Source organism: Lygodium microphyllum, chromosome 8 (assembly GCF_053477565.2).
Source record: "Lygodium microphyllum isolate KBCC chromosome 8, Lygodium_microphyllum_v1.1.10, whole genome shotgun sequence".
Taxonomy (NCBI): Eukaryota; Viridiplantae; Streptophyta; class Polypodiopsida; order Schizaeales; family Lygodiaceae; genus Lygodium; species Lygodium microphyllum.
The window spans coordinates 3,726,850-3,750,015 of record NC_141142.1 but is presented as its reverse complement, the minus strand read 5'-3'; the positions used below and the strand labels follow the sequence as shown (position 1 = coordinate 3,750,015).

Below are 23,166 nucleotides of genomic sequence, written 5' to 3'. Positions count from 1 at the left end.
AAGAATAAATGCACATTTTAAATATAAAAGCGTACTCTAAATCCTTGTAAAATAGCACCAGGATCCCTCTTGTACAATTCATAAGTATAGACGGGCATGGGTGAAGGCATGTAAAAAAGGAATGGGTGCCCAAAGGGGATTAGGGCTTTATATAAAATGCAAAAAGTAAATGAAGAAACTCATTCTTGCGTGTAGCCAAAACTAGCTCCTTCTTCTTCTTATTCTTGCTTGCTTGAGCTTGTACTTGAGAGAGGGAGTGTAAGGAAGTGAGTGTGTGAGGGTGAGGGACTGTGGTGGAGAAGCTCTCCATTTTCTCCTCTCTTCTTCTTCTTCTTCTTCTTCTTCTTCTTCTTCTTCTTCTTCTCTTCTCTCGTGCATGGTAATGGAATGTGGAGATTGGAGCTTGAGGATTGTGCTTACTTGAGCTTGCACCTTGGATCGTGGAGTTACTGAAGTGCTTGAGGGAGGGGGCAACTTGATCGAGCATCGAGATAAGCTCACTACACTTGTTAGTATAAGAGAGCATACAGCTATGTGAGAGGCAGCCATTGCACTTGGCTTGAAACACTTGAAGCAATAAGCTGTCCATGGGTCTTGGCGGTTGAGCAAGAAGCTCCCACAGGTATCAACAAGTGTCAATTGACAATGCCTCATACACCTCAACAAACGAACAATGTTATGGAATACAGGAACCACACCATTGTGGAGATGGCAAGGTGCATGCTAAAAGGCAAGGGATTACCAAACCATTTTTGGTCTGAAGTTGTAAATATTGCAGTCTACATTCACAAAGGCTCTCAAGGGAAAAACACCTCATGAGGCTTACATTGGTAAGAAACCATCTATCCTCACATTTCAAAACTTTTGGATGTGAATGCTATGCACATGTTCTTGATGAGAAAAGAAACAAGTTAAATCCAAAAAGCAAAAATTTTATCTTCTTGGGTTATAGTGATGAGAAAAAGGTTTACAAATTGTATGACCATGAGGCCAAAGAAGATTATAGCAAGCTGTGATGTGGTGTTCAAGGAGTAGCTACATATGATGGAAGAGGAGAAGAGAAATTTTTCCATGTTATTATCAAGCAAAGAAGTAGTCCACTATGAATTTGTCCCAAGAGCTACCCCTATCCTTAAAAAGTAGTAGATGGACCAAGGAGGTCTTAGAGAATAGAGAAGCAAAGAAGGGCTTCTACTCACATAGTCAATATGGCCTTGATGGTTGAGATTATGAGAGAAGTAAAGGAGCCAGCTAACTTGGAAGAAGCACTTGTAGATCTAGCATGGAAGGTAGCTATGCAAGCTAAGTATAATAGCATAATGAAGAATGACACTTGGGAGCTAGTGGGTCAACCATCAAAGAGAAATATTATTGTGTTGGCACCAAGTGGGTCTAGAAGGTCAAGTACAAGGCTGATGCAACCTTAGAAAAGTACAAAGTCATACTAGTTGCATAGGGATTTTCACGGGTTGAAGGGTTTGATTTTCAAGATTCATTTACTCCAACTGCTAGAACGACCACTATTTGCATAGTACTTGTAGTGACCACCCACAATATGTGGCCAATTTACCAAATGAATGTTAAATCGGTGTTCTTGAATGGTGACCTCAAGGAGGAGGTGTACATGGTTAAGGCCCCCCATTTTGAGAACAAAGTGTGTAAACTGAAGAAGGCGTTGTATGGGCTGAAACAAGTCCCTAGAGCATGGCACCAATAGATAGATGAGTTATTTTTAAGCTTAAACATCAAAAGATGTGCCTCAAATGCTAACTTGTATATCTACACAGGGATGGTGAAAAGTCGGTAGTTATTGTCATATATGTGCATGACCTTCTTATTACAGGTGGCTATGAAGATATGATCAACCAAACTCAAAAGGATTTGAGCTCGAATTTTAAAATAACATAGCAGACATTGGGAGGTATAGAAGGTTGGTCGGTGATCTACTTTGGCAACACTAGGCCTTAGTTTTGATGTTGGAGTTTTGAACATGTTCTCAAACAAACCCCGTGAGAGTCATTGGAAGGTTGGGATGTGAGTGCTTAGAAAATTGAAGGGAACTCTTGTCAGAGAGAGAACTAGGGAGAGAGAAAGAGGAGAGAGAAGACTGCAGAGGAGAGAGAAAGACTGCAGGAAGAGAGAGAATAAGAGTGACGAGGAGAGAGAAAGACTAGATTTAGAGAGAGAAAGACAAGAAAGAAGGGGAAGCCATAGAAGCTGTGAGCAAGAAGGGAGAGAAAGACTGTAATTGTATTAATGTGTCAAAAAGATGTGAAAATTTACATCTTCTCTCCTTTTATACCAATGTCAGTGTGACATGGCATAATATCAACATTATTAACACTTATTTGCTATTCCCAGCTTCTTACAATCCATCCCTTCCCAAAAAAAAATTTGTCCTTAAAAACAAACCCAGAAACAACTAGAGAGGAAATGGATAGAACAGAGTACTACTCTGTTTTACAGCTTTACAAATGGGAAATGAATGAAGAATGACCATTACAAGAGCTGAATTTGAAGAATGGAAGTAAGACCCAACTATATACAAGATTTGAAATACTTCAAAAGCAAATGGAGCCATAAAGTCTTCAACAAATAATCCCAGAACAAAGTAGACAGCTTGCTGAATAAACAGTCCCTGCTGGACCAAATCTGCCATAACTTTTGATAGAAGTGTCCAAATGAGATGTACCATATATCAAAATGAAGCTCTTGAAGAGTACTTTAAGCCCATATAGATAGCTTAATTCTGAAAATTAGGTACGATAAAAACTGTTCTAAAACAGCGTGCTGTCCTGAACCAGTCTGCATCATTACTAGCTCCATAAGCAATAGGCTTCAGCCACCAATGTCTCCCTCAAGTATGGATACTCATCTAATATAGAATCAGGTCTCCAAGAAGCCTCTTCAGAAGGTAAACCTCTCCATTTGATCAAATATTCCACAATAGAACGTGATCAAAGCTTCTTTTCGCGCTGACCTATAACAGCCTCTGGGATGTACTGAACAAGACCATCTTCATCAATAGGTGGCATCTCATCAACTATATCCACTGGATCACCATAATAGGGCTTGAGCTGACTAACATGGAAGACGTTATGAATCTTTGTAGAAGAGGGAAGCTCTAATTTGTATGCCAAATCTCCAATCCGCTTAAGGATCCTGTAAGGGCCATAAAACCTGTGGGCAAACTTATTACTGGATCCATCTTTCAACGTAGAGTACTTGGATTTGGACACCTTCAACAAAATCAGCTCTCCTTCTTGAAACTCTAAAGGCCTCCTCTTCTCATCAGCATACATCTTCATTTGATCTTGAGCCTTCCTTAGATTCACCTTACATTGCTGAAGAAGGGTCTGCATTCTTTCCAACTCTTCCTTCCCATGAGGATTGATCTTTTCATTAAAGATGACTATGGGTAAGGGCACCTTGTAACCATACAAAGCCTCAAAGGTTGAAACTCCTATGCTCGCATGAGTGGAATTGTTGTAAGCAAACTCAGCCAGGTGTAACCAAGAATCCCATGAGGTTTGGATATCATAGCAAAAATGGCGAAGATAAGTCTCCAACCATTTATTAACTCTCTCTGTCTGTCCATTAGTTTGGGGATGATAAGCCGTAGATAGAGCCAACTTAGTGTCCATAGATGTAAATACCGCTTGCCAGAAGTTACTCATAAACTTTGAGTCCCTATCATGGACAATCACCTGCGGTAATCCATATAGTCTAAAAATATGCTCCATAAACTGGTTGGCCACTTGAGAAGCAGTAAACTGAATTTTTGTTGGGATAAAATGAGCTGCCTTGGTGAGTCTGTCAACCACCACATAAATACTATTCCACCCCTTCGTAGTAGTAGGTAAGCCAGTGATAAAGTCCATAGTAATATGAGTCCATTTACCCGTAGGAATAGGCAATGGCTGTAACAAACCTCCTGGCTTATGGGTGGTATCCTTATTTTGCTGACAAGGCATACACTTCATAACGAAGTCCTTGACATCTTTCCACAGTCCTTTCCAATAAAAGCTTTTGCTTATCCTGTCATAAGTCTTGAAAACTCCCAAGTGTCCAGCTAAAGGCGAAAAATGTAACTCCTCCATAATTTTCCGCTTGAAAGAAGAAGTAGAGGGAATAACAATCTTGCCTTTCCACCAAATAAGACCATTTGTAAGCTGGTAATGCGAGTTTTCTTCCATAAGACCTTGCTGTAATTTCTGAAAGATTTGGCTGAATTCCTCATCTAAAAGATAGGCCTCCTGTAATTCTTCAATCCAATCATTATGTAGTTCTGTCATGGCTGACACTTTGCAGGCCCACATACGAGAAAGAGCATCAGCCACTATGTTATCTTTGCCCCTTGTATGAGTGATGTCAAAGTCATAATTCTGTAATGCAGCTATCCATCGTCGTTGCTTTGGAGTGAGATTTGACTGAGTAAGGAAATACTTGAGTACCCGATGATCACTATGTACTCTGAATCGGCTGCCATATAAGTAATGGTGCCATTTCTTGATTGCATGTAGGATAGCCAACATTTCCTGGTCATAAACATTCATGGCCATCTCCTTATCTGTAAGCTTACGGCTCTCGAATGCAATTACTCCATGCTCTTGAAGCAAAACAGACCCAATGCCACGGCCACTAGCATCACACTGTATAGTAAACTCTTTGGAGAAATCCGGGCATACTAGGATAGGAGCAGAAGTACGTAGTTCCTTTAACTGGTTGAAACTGCTATCTGCAAGAGCATCCCAAAAGAAAGCCTCTTTCTTCAACCTGTTAGTCAAAGGAGCTGCAATTGCCGCATAATGCTTTATAAATCGGTGATAGAATGAAGATAGACCAAGAAATCCTCTAAGAGAGGTAGTAGTAGTAGGCATTGGCCAATCTCTTATGCATTGCACCTTCTTGGGATCAGCCTATATTTCTTTTTCACTGACTATATGCCCCAAGTATTCCACTTCAATCTGCATGAAAGAGCACTTCTTCTCCTTAGCAAAAAGCCTATGATGTCTCAACACATCAAAAACCTTCCTCATATGTGACAAATGATCCTGTAAAGTCTTGCTATAGATCAAGATGTCGTCAAAGAATACCAAGACAAACTAAAAGAGGAAAGGTTGCAAGATCTTATTCATCAAGCTTTGAAAAGTAGCTGGAGCGTTTGTAAGCCCGAATGGCATCACTAAGAAATGATATAGCCCACGATCAGTCCTAAAATCAGTCTTGACTTCATCACCCTCTCGCATATGAATCTGATGATACCCTGATCTCAAATCAATCTTTGTGAAGAATCGAGCCCCCTTAAGCTCATCAAGCAAATCATCAATCTTGGGTATAGGATACATGTTCTTCACTGTTATCTTATTGAGATTCCTGTAGTCGATGCACATTCTGAAAGATCCATCTTTCTTTTTTACTAACAGGACTGGAGATGCATAAGGTGAAGAACTTGGTTCAATGAATCCCATTTCAAGAAGCTCTTTGATTTGCTTGGCTACTTCCTCTCGTTCACATTTTCATAGTTTGTAAGGTGGCTTATTGATTGTCTTTGAGTTGGGTTCCAAATCAATGGGGTGATCCACCGCTCTCTTAGGAGGCAATGAAGTAGGTACTTCAAACAAATCTCTATACTCCTCAAGAAGAGCTGTCAAGGCTGGATGGTTTGCTGAATTATTGGGTTGATCCTGTGTTTCCTTGTTCAAATGCAAAACAAATATTTGTGAGCGCTTCTTGTACTCTTTCTTGAGTTGTTGAATGGTGATAAGCTGAAAATCAGATCTACTAGGAATTCCCTGTAAATGGATGAGCTGTCCATTGGAGATAAACTCCATATATAACTGTGAGAAATCCATAGTGATCCTTCCTAATGTCATCAACCAATCACAACCAAGTATAATATCTATGGGCCCCATTTTCAAAGTGATCAGGTTTACTTTGACTTCAAAATTTTTAGGCAACTGCAAAGAAACCTGTGGGCAAATCTGTGTGCTGATTTCCTCTTCACCATTAGCCACTTGTACTCTAATGGGCTGCTGTAAGTCTGTAGGAACACAATTCAACTTGTCCATAATGGACTTATTGACAAAACTGTGAGTACTGCCACTATCTATCAGGATGAACACTGGCTTTCCACATATGCTTCCCTTCATACGAAGTATATTAGGGCTCTTAGATCCCGTCCAAGCATCCATAGAGATAGAACAATTAGTGGCAGCAAGCGACTCATCACAAGATCCACCAGGATCAAACGGAACATCTCCGCCTGGATCAAAAGGAAAAGAGTCGGCTGGATCATAAAAGTGCTCCTGTCCACTGTCATCCTCAAAATCTTCATTTTCAGCATTGATTGCCACTGCATTAGCTTCATCTATGTCATCTTCAAAATCCTCAAAAACTAGCATACTCTGAAGCTTTGGCTTTACATTTTTGTATACACACTTTGAAGCATGATCAGGAGTATACTTTTCTCCACACTTGAAGCATAAGCCCTTGTCCTTCCTTTCCTGTAAAGATCCATGGGAATAGATTTGGGATTTGTATTAGCTGAAGTGGACTTAGGCTTATTGTCACCCTGCTTAAATTCAACCTTTGGACTATTTGTTGTCCTGAAATTACTTTGAAATCTAGAAGCATTGAATGGAGGATAAGTTGGTACCCGTAAGCTCCCACTAGGCATATGATTGCTGCCATAAATGTTACCAACTTGTCCCTGCTTTAAAACAGTCCTTGGTTGTCCATAACTTGGCTGAAATGAAGACTCTTTCCTATACTTTCTTTCATAGCACTCCGCAAGCTCAATAGCCTTAAAAAGTGAAGTAGGATTTTGTGCCATAACATCAGCTGACAAAGATGGCTCTAAACCATACATAAACTTGTGAAGCTTAGCCTCATCACTGATGCTTTCCACATACATGGTCAAGTTGAGGAATTGGTTTGTATATTCTCTTACACTTAAGCCCCTTTGTTCCAAACCATACCATCTCCGTGCTAGCTTCTCTTTTTCAAGAGGCGAAACAAAGACTTCAGCCATAAGTGCCTTGAAAGCTTCCCAATTCTCAATAAGTACATTCTCTTTCTTGATATACCTCCACCAAGTATGGGCAAATCCTTCTAGATGCAAGGAAGCAAAGTGAATCTTCATATCATCAGTTTTAGGGTATATATCAAAGTAAGACTCCATCTTAGAGGTCCATTCCTCTAATTTTGATGGTGAAGATGACTGGCCATTAAATTTGGCTAAAACAATTTTGTCATTGAACTCTCTTTCATGAAAGGGTTGCTGTCCCAAAATTGGCTGATCAGGATTTCCAAGTACAGAGCCTCCAAATTGAGACTGAAATCTTCCAACAGGTGATTGAGAATTACTATGTAATCTTCCTGTTGGTAAAGTACCCCTGGAATTTTGAGTATGCAGTCCAAAAACTTGAGTATTGGCCCCATTCAAACTGCCCAAATAGTCATCATGCCTTTGTGAAGCTTCTCCTGCTTCATACTGACTATTTGGAATTCGTCTTCTTCCAATAATCCCATTTCCATGACCATTTTGGTTAGATGGCTGAAGTGGGACTGAAGGGCCACTGTTTGAACAAGCCTTCTCATTAACTTCTTTTGATGCCATTTGCAATTGTATGAATTTAGAGATTTGTGCCATGAGTTGGTCATTGGATTCTACCAACTTATCAATAGAAGCCTTGGTCTGATCAGTAGATTGAACCATCTGCTCCATTCTTAACAAGATGGCCTCATGTCGTTCCCTATGTCTTTGTTCATGGGCACAAAAAGTATCAGTGAGTATACTAATTTCTCCTTGTTGTTGAAGCTCTTCAGGGTTCTCTTGAAGTGTGCTATCCATCATGGAATTCCTGATTTGCTGAGCATAATCCTCCTGGACCTTATTTTTGCATTTATGTCCTGCCATGTTAGTGCAGTCCTGCAGTACCCCCTGTCAGTAAAATGGCTATAACTTTGGCTAGGAAGCTCTGATTTCAGAACTTTTTTGTGTGAATCGAAGCTAACAATGCCCTCTTCGAGATGAGATATAGCATGCTATAACAGGTTTAGGACAAAAAATTCTATAGCTGGATTTCAGAGTCTGAACTGTCCAATCCTGCAACCTGTCTAGACCTGTAAGTGCCCTGTGTTGACCATGTAATGCAAGATAGTAACCCCAAATGGCTACCAAACCCTGCAAAAGGGTATATAGGACCTGAGGGTACCCTGTAGTACCTGCACCTGTGCTTCAGCAATGAAGGGTGTACCTGTAACCACCTGTAAATACCCTGTAAGTGACCTGTAAATTCCCTGTTCTACCCTGTTTTGGTCCTTTAGGTACTTGAGTCCTTGGAAAGTCTTCAATCTTCAATCCTCCACTCGCTGTACCTGTTTGAGGGATAAAACGGCATGATAGGCTCCCTACACGGGAATCACCGGGAGGTGGGCAAAGTCCCCCCTGGGTCGGTTGGTTGCACCCCTTCGGGATCTTCGATAGTGAGGGAGGGTCACCTCTCTTTTGTCCCACTATCTTCCCCGGCATCCACCTTTTTCCTCGGTGGGAATATCAACATGGCAGAGGCTAGTGTGCTAAGCAATCAGCATGATATGCAATTCAGAAATATTCATTCAGCCTTTCATGAGATGCAATTAATTGGGATTAGAAAAATTGAGATGGGAGAAGGGTCTTACCTATGCAATTCAGTGACTCACTGATTGTTAGTACTTACCCTTTTACAATATTTCAGCTTGGGTGAGAGAAATTCAACAAAACAAATCAAGGTTATGCATCAAGCTTATCAAATGATACCTATGATGAGTAATGGTTTGAATCAAAATGGAATTCAATGAAATAGGCTGAAATTGAGGAAAATTAACACTAATCTCTAATCTATTGATCAATCCAGTGAATTAATTGATCAATAACCTCCCATCAACAAGTGGAAAAGCCATTAGCAATAGGATTATTGAGAGATTTCAGAGATTAGTAAAAGGGAAATACCTCCATTAAGCTTGAAGAATATGATGGATGTCAGCTTCAACCCGTTGATGCAAAAGTTCTTCGTAATCCATCATAAATCCATCATAAAGCTTGAAATGTCCATAAAATCAGTCCATACAAACTTCAATATGATGAAATCCTTGAAGAATCAATGCTCCAGCATTGCTTGAACACTTGAACCTCAAAGATTCAAGCTCCTTGATGAAAAGCCCCAAAATAATCTTTCCATTTAAGCTCCAATGTCATGCACGGGCTGAAATCTCTTCAATGTCTTCAATCTTGGAGTCTATCCAGCTTGTACTTAGCTTTAGAGAAGCTTTGGAGGTCGGGAAGGTCCAAAATTTTGAGAAATTTGAGCTTCCATGTCTGTGGCTATGGCTGCCCTGCTGTATATTAGGGTTTGAGCAAGAGAATGACTGATCAGAATGCTTCAGAGGCTGAAGATTATTGCCAACAAGTGCTTGATGAATCCTTTAAGAGCTGAGATCAATGGCTGAGGATGTGGAGCAAGCTGAGCAGGGAGGAGAGAGCAGGGAATTCAGCGCAAATTTCGGTGCATTTTTCGGGCTGTTCCTGGCTGGTAATCAGCAGCACACCTCAACCATGGTACTTCTCTTGAAGCTCATGCTGTAAGGATCCTTTGCCCCATGCTTTGACAGAGAGAAATGTTCAGGAGAGAGAGATATTTGAGGACATTCTTGACAGCCACCATGAAAGCTTCAGCCAAAAGCTTGAAGGAGAGAGAAGAGAAGCTCTCTTTTGAAAAGTAACTGTAGTTTAGTCTCTAACTAAGCCCGGTTAACCATCCTTTACCCTAGTTACCTCCATTTTTGCATGAAATTTGATAACGTCCAACTATTTAAGCCTTTACCCGCCATATCTGACCTTGGATATCTCCAGATGTAGTCTCTTGCTAACTGTAGATGTCCTGCAGCACTCCACTAGTCACTGTCTTGTACCACTTTTGTCTGAAATTGGTTTTGAAATAGGAAAATGGGACTGAAAATGGAAGAAAATAATGGATCAAAGACTCAAGCTCTGATACCACTTGTCAGAGAGAGAACCAGGGAGAGAGAAAGAGGAGAGAGAAGACTGCATAGGAGAGAGAAAGACTGCAGGAAGAGAGAGAATAAGAGTGACGAGGAGAGAGAAATACTAGATTTAGAGAGAGAAAGACAAGAAAGAAGGGGAAGCCATAGAAACTGTGAGCAAGAAGGGAAAGAAAGACTGTAATTGTATAAATATGTCAAAAAGATATGAAAAATTACATCTTCTCTCCTTTTATACCAATGTCAGTGTGACATGGCATAATATCAACATTATTAACACTTATTTGCTATTCCCAGCTTCTTACAACTCTTGACTATGGAATCACATATAGTTCTGGTACTTCTCTTGTGGGTACTGTGACTCAAATTGGGTAGGAGATACTAATTCCAAAAAGTTAGTTTTTGGTTATTGTTTTTCTTTAGTTTAGGAATCTTCTCTTGGATCAGTAAAAAGCAACAATAGTGGCATTGTCTTCTACTGAAGTAGAGTACAACATAGCATGTTTTGTTACATGTAAAGCAGTATGGTTAACAAGGATCTTATGGCACATGGGAGTGTAGGAGGATGAAGAATCGATTGTGCTAAGGTGTGACAATTAGATTTGCATCGCCATTGCCAAGAATCCAATGTTTCATGCACGCACAAAACATATCGAGATCTAGTATCACTATGTGTGTGATTTGATCGAGGATGGGATAGTGGAGCTGATCTACTGTCCAACAAAGGAGAATGGAGTAGATATCTTCACCAAAGCACTCTTGAAGGATCTACTTCAAGTTTATCTTCAAAGACTCGACATTGGGCCAAGAACTTAGTTCACCTATTGGTGGACATTGAGGGGGGGTGTTAGATATGCTCAATGCCCTACCCACGTAAAAACGTGCCACCGATGATCCATGTGCTCAAAGTTGTAAGGCCCCCATGATGAGGAGAAGCCATGTGTGATCCTAGACATTGGTTGGTCCAGACAACTTGTATATCAAATGAGGTCTATATGATCGAATGGCCCACAGGTAACCATTGTAGGTCTAGCCTTTGGGTTAGACAAAGTAGTTAAAGCTAGTAGCAACTCAAGGCACACCACATCAAGTTTCGGGGTAAGGAAGTTATCACGGACTCCTATTTTGGGTCAGAGGGCTGCGAAAGTAGCCCTTGGCTAGGGGTAGGGAATAACTCGTGGAATATGAATATTCCTTGGCCAACTAGTGGAAGTACACATGGAAGGTCAACAAATACATGTGCACATGGAAGGTCAACAGACACATGTGTACATGGAAGATCAATAGACACATGTGCATATGGAAGGTCATCCATCATGACCCCCTTCACAAGCTATAAAAGGTAGACCCCTTCATAGCTTTCATGATCCATCCTTTCACCCAATCAGAGTTATTTCAACTAGTCTTAAGCTTTTCACCTATCTTTTGTCTAGATCACCATCTAAGCTTCACATTGGAAGTGCATGGGTGGATAGAGCCATCTTTGTATCAGCTTGTTTAGAGTTAAAGAATTTTTTTGTTCTTCTCTTGTCTATTGTGTACTCTCTTTCTCTATCTCTTGCTCAAATTCTATTCGCTGCATCGTGTAATTTTTGAGAGAGAGAGAGAGAGAGAGAGAGAGAGAGAGAGAGAGGAAGGGAGGGAGGGAGGGAGGGAGGGAGGGAGGGAGGGAGAAGAAGAAGAAGAAGAAGAAGAAGAAACAAATTACAAATAGAGAGGGGAAAGAGGAGAAATGGATTATCAAGCGAACTGCATAACAACTTCGCTTCCCCTCTTCACGATAGCTTCATCGCACAAAGCTCTGCTGCTATGAAGCAGCCTAAAAGCTGCCATGAAGTGGCCTAGTATATATAATGAAAGCTTATATATATATATATATATATATATATATATATATATATATATATATATATATATATATATATATATAAAATTTATAAAATATTTATTAGAGGTTTTATATATTATATTATTGAAAATTAAAAAATAATTTCTGGGTATTTTGTTGGTTCTCTCTATCTTCTTTAATCTCGTGTGTGTGTGTGTGTGTGTGTGTGTGTGTGTTATTAAATAAATATTCTTAATGATAATTATTGTGATATAAAATGAACACTTAATATTTTTGAATATATAATAATAATTTAATTTTTAAATAGAATATATTAATAGAAAAGTAATAATTTATTTATTTATTGTGCTTTGTAGGTTCTCTCTCTATTATTATTTTATATTATTTTCAATATTTAAACTTTTTAATTAAATATTAACAAATACTTATCTAGTTTGTATATTTGATAAATGCTATTTAATTTTTTTCTATCTTTCACTAGCTTTTAATATTCATCAATTTTTAGTATTTGGATTTAATATTACCTTTCTTGAAATACCTATGTAGAACATATAAAGATGGTGAGTATTTTAGTTGTATTTATTAATGTTTTATTATTTTAGTATATGTATTTAAATATTTAGTTTTAAAAACCTTTGAAACATGATATGTTTTATATTTTCAATCCTTCGTTTATCATTACATTGGTGATTGGAAGTATGCGATGGTTTTTTGTGCAATTACCATACTTTTGTGTCAACTTCTCTTTTCATTGACTCTATTTCCAAGTACATGTTGTAAATTGAGTTACACGTGATTTGTGCTTGATAATAATTGTTGATATTTTATTTATTTGTTAATGGTATTTAACTTTTATATGTCTTTAAAAAATTAATAAACTTTTTTAATTTTATTTTTATTAGTTTTTTTGTATAGTATTTGTCTTTCTAAGTTTTGGTGTCATATTTTCTCTCCTCCCTCCCCCCCCCCCCCCCCCACCCTCTAATATTTAAATACTACATGTATAAATCATTTATATATATACTTCTTTGTCCGCCACCCCCTAAATGTATTTCTACAGTTTAATATGAATTATTTTTTAACTTTTCTTAATAATGATTTTATGATCCTTCTTTTCATATTTGAGATCTCTCTTTAGTATTTAATTAATGTATGCACAAAATATTTATATAAATGTTTTTCCCTCTCTCACACACACACTTTACTTGTGTATTAATATACTTTAATATTAATTTATTTATTGATTTTACTTATTTTGTTTAATTTTATAGTTCTCTCTCTCTCTCTCCCTCTCTCTCTCTCTCTCTCTCTCTCTCTCTCTCTCTCTCTCTCTCTCTCTCTCTCTCTACATATGGCATGATTTCAAATGCAAGCCACAACACCAAAATATGATACTTTTGTGTGAGCCCCATGAAGCATGCCTTAGGATGTAAAGTGCCCTAACTATTATTATTGACATCAATGCAAAGCATCGGCCTAAAACCAGTGCAAAGCACCAACATAATGCACATAACATTGATGCTAGGTATCGTGAGAATCTAGGCATAGAGCACCTAGTACATTAGTAAAGAAAGCCTTATGAGTTGCAATAGCATTGGAATTTGATTATCGATACTTTCTTGCACAATCTGTGCCATGCTCGTGTACTTATACACACGACAACAATTTTAGTATCCCAAGCTTCAAATAAATTGTTAGCAAGTCATTGGTTTTCCATGTAGATACGATCAAGTTTTTAACTTGTCACAAAAAGAATGTATTAAGTTTGAAAGGGGTGCCCTCCTATCCTAGGAATAATCTTCCATACAAAGAACATTAGCTTAAACATGGCAATGATCACAAGATAGTATTCTTGAGAGGTGCCAAATTCATCAGAAAGGACCATGTTCTAACAATTTAGGGGTGCCCAAACCCTTGACCAACGACTCAAAAACCCTTCGAACCAATTACAATGTCCATTTTGATGACTAGCCAAGTGGAGCCATCATTACTTTTTACATTATACAATGTGTGTTCACCATTGCCCATGGGAATGTAACCCATGATGACCTTGGGTTTTAACACATCATCTCACTTCTACTTGAGCTGAGGTTTCTTGGCATGAAGTGTTACATTAATTCCAACATAATTACTATCCTTTTAAGCTAGAAGTGCAAAAGAAAGTGACCTTTTGCATAGAATTTGTGTACCACTATATCCTTTCACAGGTGTAGAGATAAGCATCTCGTCGTCCTTCAAGAAGAAATTTACTAAGGCATCGGTCTTAGTCTCTTGAAGAGCAACACACAATTGAGTCTTGCAGCACTTAGATCCACTACACATATTTTTAGGAACGCGCCAAATAAACTAATGTTATTGATTAAAGAAAAAGAGGGTATTTACATCATCCTTGCGGATGGTACTTCTCAGCCCAAATGGCAAAATACAAGGTCTCTGCAGGAGACTGGGAAAAAAGAGCCCTACTTGTAGGACTGTTAGCTAACATTCAACTTATCTTCATATGTGCTTGTCCTGTTTTTCCATGATCATACTCCCACACCATTTCAACCTGATTTCTTAGAAAGCTAAGTGCTTATTCTTATGACTAGAACACAATACTTGGAAAGATGCAGCCACATTCCTGGATCCATCAATATGTTGGCCTTCTCCTGATTGACCTGTACTCCAGCCATACATTGGGGGTGGTCCAGCTGCATTTGATTCAACAAGGCTAGCACCCGGTGACCCTCTTCTGGTATGATCAGACCTCCATCTATCTACTGATTTGCTGGAGCTAGAAGACAACCTTAGGCTTCCTTGCTTCAAGATCCTAATGTCCTTTGAAGCATGGCTTTGATGTAAGTACTGATCCAGTAAAGATGAAGAATGGCGCCTTGGCTTGTTAACAACAGCGAGGTTGCGGCCCTCTGAATATTGATCATTGGAAGCTCTCATGGTGATTCTTGAGATTCCCTTATGATCCGACTGCAGAGAACTGTTTCTTGAGCTCATCTCCGAATCTGACAGCTCCAGGCTGCTGGGTGATCTTTCATCCACCTGTTCTGCAAGTCTAGTACTGTTGAGAAGACGGTTTCCCGAGCGCGGAGTGCCACCCACTTCAACTTCAGCATGTGGAGCCATCCAAGGAACAGCCAAATACTTCAGGGTTGGTGGTTCACGATTTTCATGATGAGGATCAGCATCATCACAAACTGTTGTCACTGCTGGTGTTTTCTGTGATGCCTTGTACATATCCAGGTTGTGCTGCAAGCAGGCATTTACCCACCGCAGGTACACGAGCTCTTCGACCTCAGTAAAACGAGTGATCTGCAGACTTTCTACCTCCTTAGTCAGTTTATTGTTGATGGATCTCAGTTCAGATGCTTCAGCTTCAGCTGCAATAATATCATCCTGCCATAAAAAGAGAGGGAGGGTTGCCTCAACAGTGAGAATGCAGTTTTCATGAATGCAAGAAAAACTTTTCTTTTAATAATGGAAAATGCCATGCTGCAGTTAGTAAGAAGACATTGTAATCTTGTTATTGACCTGTAAACAAAGGGAATTGCAAAGAAAACTAAGTAATCGCATGCAAACGAAAACTGAAGATAAGAAGATTCACTGGCCTTGCCATCACTTAGTACTAACTTTAATCATTGCCGAGCTGAATCAATTTAACATCGATTTTACTGAAATAGACAATGGAAGCCGTGACCAACAACTGTATTAATTTGCTAGTACACCTCAATCCACTGAGCAATGGGATTAATGCATGCATCCAAAAGCTGTTTGCCATATGGTTAAAATCTTACCTCAGTTATCATAGACATTTTAGCAGCTCTCTTTTCTATGGCTACCAGTCTTTGTCCAAGTTCAGTGTTTTGATTGAGGAGCTCCTTATTAGTCCTCTGCAGCTCTGACAACTCAACCTGCAATTCTGTGGCCTTGCACAATTTCTGCTGCATCTCTTCTTCTTTTTGTAACCTTGCTTCTGTTGCTTCCTGCAGTTTGCTAAATTGCTCCTTTAAAACTAGAAGCTGTGCTTTCGTATGGCTTGCATCGTCCATTATCTCCTCTTGCATTGCCTTGATTCTCTCATGGGCCAAATCAAGGTCAGCTTGCTCCACACCATTTGTCCTAAACCTGATTTCTTCCCGTATCTTGCTAGTCTCCAGCTCAAATGCACTAATTTGACGATGAAGCTTGTTGATCTCTGCAGTTTTCTCCAACAACTGACGCTCCATGTCAAGCTCAACATCTCTCCTTCTGGTCGGTTTCACTGAGACGGCACTTTCCTTTGAGAGCTGAGCCTGTAGTTTGGCTTCTCTTTCTCGCAATTCAGACAACAGGCCCTTCAAACTGGCAACTTCAAGTGCATCCTGGAGATTCCTGTATTTGAATCTGATTCTTTTGTTCTTGCTTGTGGCGTCGCCTGATTGCAACCAACGCGATTCGAACATGCACATCACATTATGAACTACTAGATCAGTATTCACTACAGATTTTTACCAAATAGGATGGAGCAAAGTTCATAATTTCCCTCAGAACCTTTGTCAAACTATACTGTCTCCATCTTGACAAAGAGATGTCCGATTAACCTGACCTACAATCCTTGCAAAATGTTGCCAGATACTTTATTGATGCACAGTTCTGAGAGCTCCACTTTACCAAATTAATGGAGGAGAAAGAGCTCTGTGTGCACCTTTGATTTCACCCGTCTTGGCATCATTGAAGAGCTCTGTCGTTCCTCCAGTCTCTGACTCCGGAACCGCAGCATGGCTGCAATGATCCAGCTTTGAATCATCGTTGGACTGAAATGATGCACCATCAAAATCTTTAGTATCGACATGATTTTACTTGAGATATGGTGCAATACACAGAGATCAAAATACCTTCATTTCTAGTTCTGAGCTTTTGGTGAAATCATCATCTTCACAGCTGGTAAAGCAATTGGAGTGGCCTGGCCCTGCAGTCCTCCATGAAAGATTAATGAGAAATTCCATTTGTGCGCGTGGTTGTCAATTGAATTCGATCAAAGACTCTCTTTAAGGATCAACAAATTGATGTGTTAATATTTCGGCTAATTAGCGAATCATGCAAGTACTTGATGATCAAATACTCTCTTTAAGGATCGAAATCGAAAGAATTAATCAACAGGAATGGCCTGGGCCTGCAGTACTCGATGAAAGATTGAAGATTGAAGCGGGTGAATTCGATCAAATACTCTTCGAGAATCAAAATTTGATGTATTATTTTGCACAATCGGATCACGCAGGTATAATTTGATGTATTAATTTGGCTGACAATTTGATCATGCACCTGTATCAATATATTGCTTAAGTACTCTAATCAATCCTAGATGATCAGAGCCAGACCTCACCCAAACGAATCACATCCTGCTGCTGTACTCCGGATGATGTACTCCATCTCCTTCTCTTTTGGGCATACTTGAAGGCTGCAATTAACAAGACGGAAAGGAGTAAGTGAAACACCATGTAAGAGCAGCGGTATCGCCCATCGCATTAATCAATTAGCTTCATTATTAAGCAGAGGTTGACGGTTTGTCTGCGGTCGATTTTATATATAGCGTCCCATCATCACTTTACGGATAGTGAGACCATGCGTCTGAAAGTGAGATTTTTGTATCAACAAGTCTCGCGGATGCAGTGTTTTTTGTATCATCCTGGATTTTCTCATCCACATACATTTTGATGGCACCATTCTACAAATCACAAGGTCTCATGCACTTTTAACATATTTGTGGAGGAGGAAGAGCTTGATTTGAGGTACCTTAATAGATCCCCAACCCCATAAACCAACACAAAACCATGAGTACCTTAAGACTTGTAAAGGTGCCTTTGCATTCAGTGGCTTTCCAAAGGCTAGGCAGTTGTGTTCATTTTTGGGGTTTCCCAAATTTTCTTCAGTGGATTTTTAGAGATGATAATAACATCTTGCACATGCATCACCTTGTGGCCTCCCAAAGGCCTAGGCAATTGTGTTCAGTTTTGGGGTTTCCCGTGTCTTCTCTCTTCATAAGGCTATTGTGACAGTCGGCCCTCGGATACCCACGCGGGACCCTCTCTAGGCTCTAGAGGAGTGCCAGACCCATTGCCCAACATCTCCATCCCAACTCCTCAACATGTCATGGGACACCCCAACATGACACGAAACGCGACACGGATCGTAATATGCTCACAATTTTGCCCAAGGGCCCATCTTGAGTGCGACACGTCATATTCATAGCCAAAAGATGTGTACAATGTAGCTGAGGCATAGCAAGGGACTTTGTCACGGGTGGAGGGTGGAGCTATCAACGTGCTACAACACGACGCCAACCACGTGGGTGAGGGAGCTACAAGAGGTACTCCCTCATACACACCTCCCCTTGAAAAAACCCGATGTCCACATCGAGTGGGGAGGCACAACTTACTGGCCTTTCAAAACAGCTTTTTGACTCAGACTCATATTTAACGTCGGGGATCTTAACATGCCTCACTATCAAGGCGGTCAATGTCTACCCACTAGGTGCCACGCCCAGTGACTCTATTTACAAGTGTGGAACATGGACTTTTCAATACTTCTTGTGTTCCACCCACTAACTCTATTTAAAACTCTGGAATGGAGCAGGACTTGGGCAAAATTGTGAAATAGAATTTATTATGCACATCAACCCATCCACCTGCTAACCATATTTACAAGCATAGAATGGAGGGCAACCCAATCAGAGACACATTGCGCACCCATGCTCCAACTTAGGTCAAACAGCTTGAGTGCGCAGAACTACGTGTGGACTAAGAGCTTGACACAACTTTCTCCCTGAATGCCAAGCCAAAAATGCAAGGGTCTAGGCAATGACACCTCACAGGAGAATGCCCTCTTTGGCCACATCTTGCAATCTGCTCTGCCGATGAAGAGAGTGTAAGAGGTGCGTTTTTCCTTGAACACACCTCCCCTTGAAAAGAGTTGGACCTTCACCGTCCAAATCTTCGTTGACGCGCACCCTTGAGTCTTCTTGTCCTTGATGGCTAGAATCTTCCTTGACACGCCATATCTTCTAGCTTTTCTTTTAGTGCCCTTAGAAGCACGGATTTGACTTGAAGAACCTTTTGAAGAAGGCCACTTGACCTGCTGGGGTGCAGCATGCTGCTTGTCCCTTCTCGCGAGATCCATTTGACTTGCGTCTAGAATCCTCCCCTGCTTTACACCGCATAAATTGGAAAAGGTTTGGGGGAGTCTTCTGCTGGACTGAGCTACATGGGAAGCATGTGTGATAGAAGCAAATCGCACGACATGCCTAGAAGTTGCATGCCGGTTAGCCCGCCGCGCGAGATCCAGGTCTCCTGCATCAAATGCCCTCACCCTTGTTGAAGCATACCCCTTTGAAAGGCTAGGATGAGAGCACCAACCCTGGTTGGGGGACTGGAGAGCTAGAGTGCCTAGATAGCTCATGGTGACTCGATGGATTGCATCAAACTGTCGCGCTTGTAAAGTGAGGGCCATTTCCCTTGCAGCAATTGCCTTCGGGTCTCTGTTGCCCATATCTACCTTTTTCATGCGCAAGAAAAGAAGGTAGACTTCAGATCTATCCATACATGCCACGCCCACTTGAACTTTTAGGCCCTTGGTGGCCAGATTAAACTCTACGCTCCATGCGAAAGCCAATTGGGTCCGTTTCATAGCATCGAACCATCTGGCTTGCATTGCGAGGGTCATGTCCCCCGCCGTAGTCACTTTTGAAATGGCCCTCAGTGGCCTGATTGAACAGGAGGGCTCCCATCTGCTTGAGCAAGTCTACATGAGGGGCCACCACGCCTCGCTTTGCTTCAAGAATGGGCCTCTACTTGCCCGGATCCATCTTGTTTGCCCAAATGAGAGCTAAGCCTTCACACCTCACTCTCTCCTTCTTGCCTTGCTCTGTGATGAGCCAGATCTTCTTGGAACCCATTGGAGGATGAAGCCTCCTTGCTTCCTCCTTGGTTCGATCTCGTAGGCTTTCCACCACTTTGACTTTGCCAAGAAAGTTGCATCCCTTTGGCGGAGAGACTAGAATGGGCTTGATTGCACATGTGGGCTTTCCTGACTCCTACACCTCCTCAAAGTTCACCTTCATGTCGAGCACGGGTTTGAAGACATTCCCTAACTCAGCCACTTGGGTTTCCTTTAAGAAGGTCTGTTAGATACGATCAATGCCCCACCCTCATTAGGTGCTACCAATGATCCATGGTGCTCAATGTTGTAAGGCCCCCATTATGAGGAGAAGCCAAATGTGAGCCTGGACATTGGTTGAGTCCTGACTTGTATATCAAATGAGGTCTATGTGACCGGATGGCAAAAAGGTGACCATTGTGGGTCTAATCTTTGGGTTAGACAGAGTGGTTAAGCTGGTAGCAACTCGAGGCACATTGCATCGAGTTGCGGTGTAAGGGAGTTAAAAGGGGCCCCTATGGTGGGGTCCGGGGGCTGCGGAAGCAGCCCGCTGGCCCCCCTAGTGGGGGTCCGGGGGCAGCGCCCCAGGCCCGATGGTAAAGGGAATATTCCCTGGAATATTCCCTGGCCGACTAGTGGAGGCTCATGTGGTAGGTCGGTTAGGCCGACCTAATAGCCTTCGCGGGCTATAAAAGCTAAACCCCTTCACAGCCATCGATCACTCAACTTTCACCCAATCAGAGTTGTTGTTCCAGCTAGCCTTAAGCTCTTCAGCTATCTTCTGTCTAGATCGGCATCTAAGCTTTACACAGTAGAAGCGCACGGGTGGACAGAGCCATCTTTGTATCAGTTGTTTGGAGTTAAAGAATTTACTGATTCTCCTCTTTTTTGTTGTGTATTCTCTATCTCTTTCTCAGATTCTGTTCACTGCGCTGTATAATATTTTACATGGTATCAAAGCCCAGGGGGCTCTAGAGATCGAAGAGTGTGTAAGAGGCAAAGGCTTCAACAACAAGGAGAAACTATGTCGACTTCCGGAAGCAGTTCTGACGCATCAGGAAGCGGTGCAGGAGGTGCTGTTGCTGTACCGGCTATTCAAACATTGAGGATTTGTCCACCGACCTTCAGCGAAGGCAAGTTAGATGGTACAAACTACACCTTGTGGAAGTTCAAAATTACAACTATCCTTGATTCTTATGAGCTTCTGGAGACTGTGCTGGGGACTGAGGCAGAACCACAGCCTACCCCCGACCCATCAAATCCTAGTGTGATGATTCCTCCAAATGCAGATCTTCTATGAGCTTGGAAACGAAGGAATGCAGATGCACTGTGTGCCTTAGTTACAAGCTATTCTGACAGTGTTCTGACTTTGATTCAGCATACAACCAAAGCGTCAGAGGCTTGGAATGTACTAAGGAGTTAGTATGAAACACGAAACCAAACAAGGATTCAAAACTTGGAGAATCAACTAGCAATGGAGAAGTTTGCTGAAGGAGAGACGGTTGAAGCATTCAGCACTCGGATTAAGAATCTGCGCGACCAGATGGCTGGCGCTGGGATACAAAAGACTAGCGAAGAGCTAGCTCGGAGGTGTCTTCGGATTTGCCCACAAAAGTTTGATGGACTAGTAACTGCCCTTAATACTCAGGTGAGACCTCAAGCTTTGACTTTTGAGGAGTTTTGTGCATTATTAATGGAGGAGGAGTTGAGGTTGAAAGCCCGAGAAGGAAGCAACAATGGAGATGCTGCATTCTCTTCCAATGCAAAAGGCAAAGGTGCTTCCTCCACCAAAAATGATGGTGATAAAAAGAAGAAGGGCGGCAAGAAGAAGTTTCAAGGAGAGTGCTTCTACTGCAAGAAGAAAGGACATGCAATTGCAGATTGTCATGTCAAGAAGGCAGATGAAAAGAATGGTACCCTTAAAAGTAAAGGGAAAGAGACAGCCAATACGGCTGAAGCAGAGTTGGAATTATTAATGGCGACCATTGAGGAAGTGTGCGCCTCGGTGCAAGAAGAATCTACCACTGACTCATGGGTGTTGGATAGTGGGGCCTCCCGTCACATGACCAACAAGAAAGGTCTATACAGTTCTATGCAGCCTCTACAAGAATCCATCACTGTGACGGTTGGAAATGATGCTAAATGCCCTCTTGCGGGCACATGTACTATTTCTTTTGTTGCTACAAATGGTGAAGTCAAAAAGCTTTCAAATGTGTTGTATGTTCCCGAAATTAGGAGAAATCTCTTATCAGTTGCTGCCATAACTGATCTTGGTCATGAAGTGAGGTTCAAGAAGACAGGTGTAGAAATTCTTGATAGTGCTGGCACAATTGTTGGCAAAGGAGAAAGAAGGAACAACTTGTGTGAGCTAAGCGCTCGTACAGCCACCACTGGAGTGGGCACAAGTAAGCTTTGGCATGAAAGGTTTGGACACATCGGATTTGCAGTGTTGAAGGAGATGCAAAAGCAAGGTATGGTTGCTCACCTACCTACAATAACTGAATTGAAGGAACCATGTGAAGCTTGTATGATGGGCAAGGAACAGAGAAAGGCATTTCCACAAGAAAGCAAGAATAGAGCACAGGCTCCTCTAGAGTTGGTGCATGCTGACTTGTGTGGTAAGATGCCTACATAGGCCTTGGGGGGAATCTTCTTATTTTATGTTGATTGTCGACGACTACAGTAGAAAGATGTGGGTGTACTTCCTTCGTGATAAGGCTCAAGCTTTTGGTAAGTTTAAAGAATGGCTAAAACTTGTTGAGAATGAAACAGGGAAAAGTGTGAAGAAATTTAGAACAGATGGTGGTGGTGAGTTCAACTCAAAGAAGTTTGAAGGCTTTTGCAAGAGCAAAGGGATCAAGCGTCAATTGATGATGCCTCACACACCTCAGCAGAACGGTGTTGTGGAACGCAGGAATCGCACCATTGTGGAGATGGCAAGATGCATGCTAAAAGGCAACGGATTGCCTAACCATTTTTGGGCTGAAGCTGTTAATATTGCAGTCTACATTCTAAATCGGAGCTACACAAAGGCTCTCAAGGGAAAAACACCCCATGAGGCTTACACTGGTAAGAAACCATCTGTCTCACATTTCAAAATTTTGGATGTGAATGTTATGCACATGTTCTTGATGAGAAGACAAACAAGTTACAACCAAAAAGCAAAAAATGTATCTTCTTGGGTTATAGTGATGAGCAAAAGGCTTACAAATTATATGACCAAGAGGCAAAGAAGATCATCACGAGCCGTGATGTGGTGTTCAAGGAGGAACCACATACAGTGGAGGAGAAGAAGGCAAGTTCTTTCACTTTATCATCAAGGGAAGAAGTAGTCCACTATGAACCTGTCCCGAGAGCTGTCCCTATCC

At 41.2% G+C, this 23,166-nt stretch overlaps 1 protein-coding gene across 2 annotated transcripts; it reads right to left on the bottom strand.

Annotated features, from left to right (window-relative positions):
- Positions 1-14,235: 14,235 nt before the first annotated feature.
- On the bottom strand, positions 14,236-17,519 carry LOC148031915 (uncharacterized). Of its 2 annotated transcripts, none has more exons than XM_087682504.1 (5): positions 17,250-17,519; positions 16,762-16,835; positions 16,572-16,680; positions 15,682-16,301; positions 14,236-15,283 (listed from the first exon to the last, which is right to left on the bottom strand). In XM_087682504.1, the coding sequence occupies exons 1-5, from the start codon at positions 17,362-17,364 to the stop codon at positions 14,450-14,452; spliced, it is 1,752 nt and encodes a 583-aa protein (XP_087538630.1). In that variant the 5' UTR covers positions 17,365-17,519; the 3' UTR covers positions 14,236-14,449. The 2 variants fall into 2 exon arrangements, with proteins under 2 accessions (XP_087538630.1, XP_087538631.1); XM_087682505.1 differs by having other exon boundaries at positions 17,245-17,310.
- Between the last annotated feature and the right edge of the window lie 5,647 nt (positions 17,520-23,166).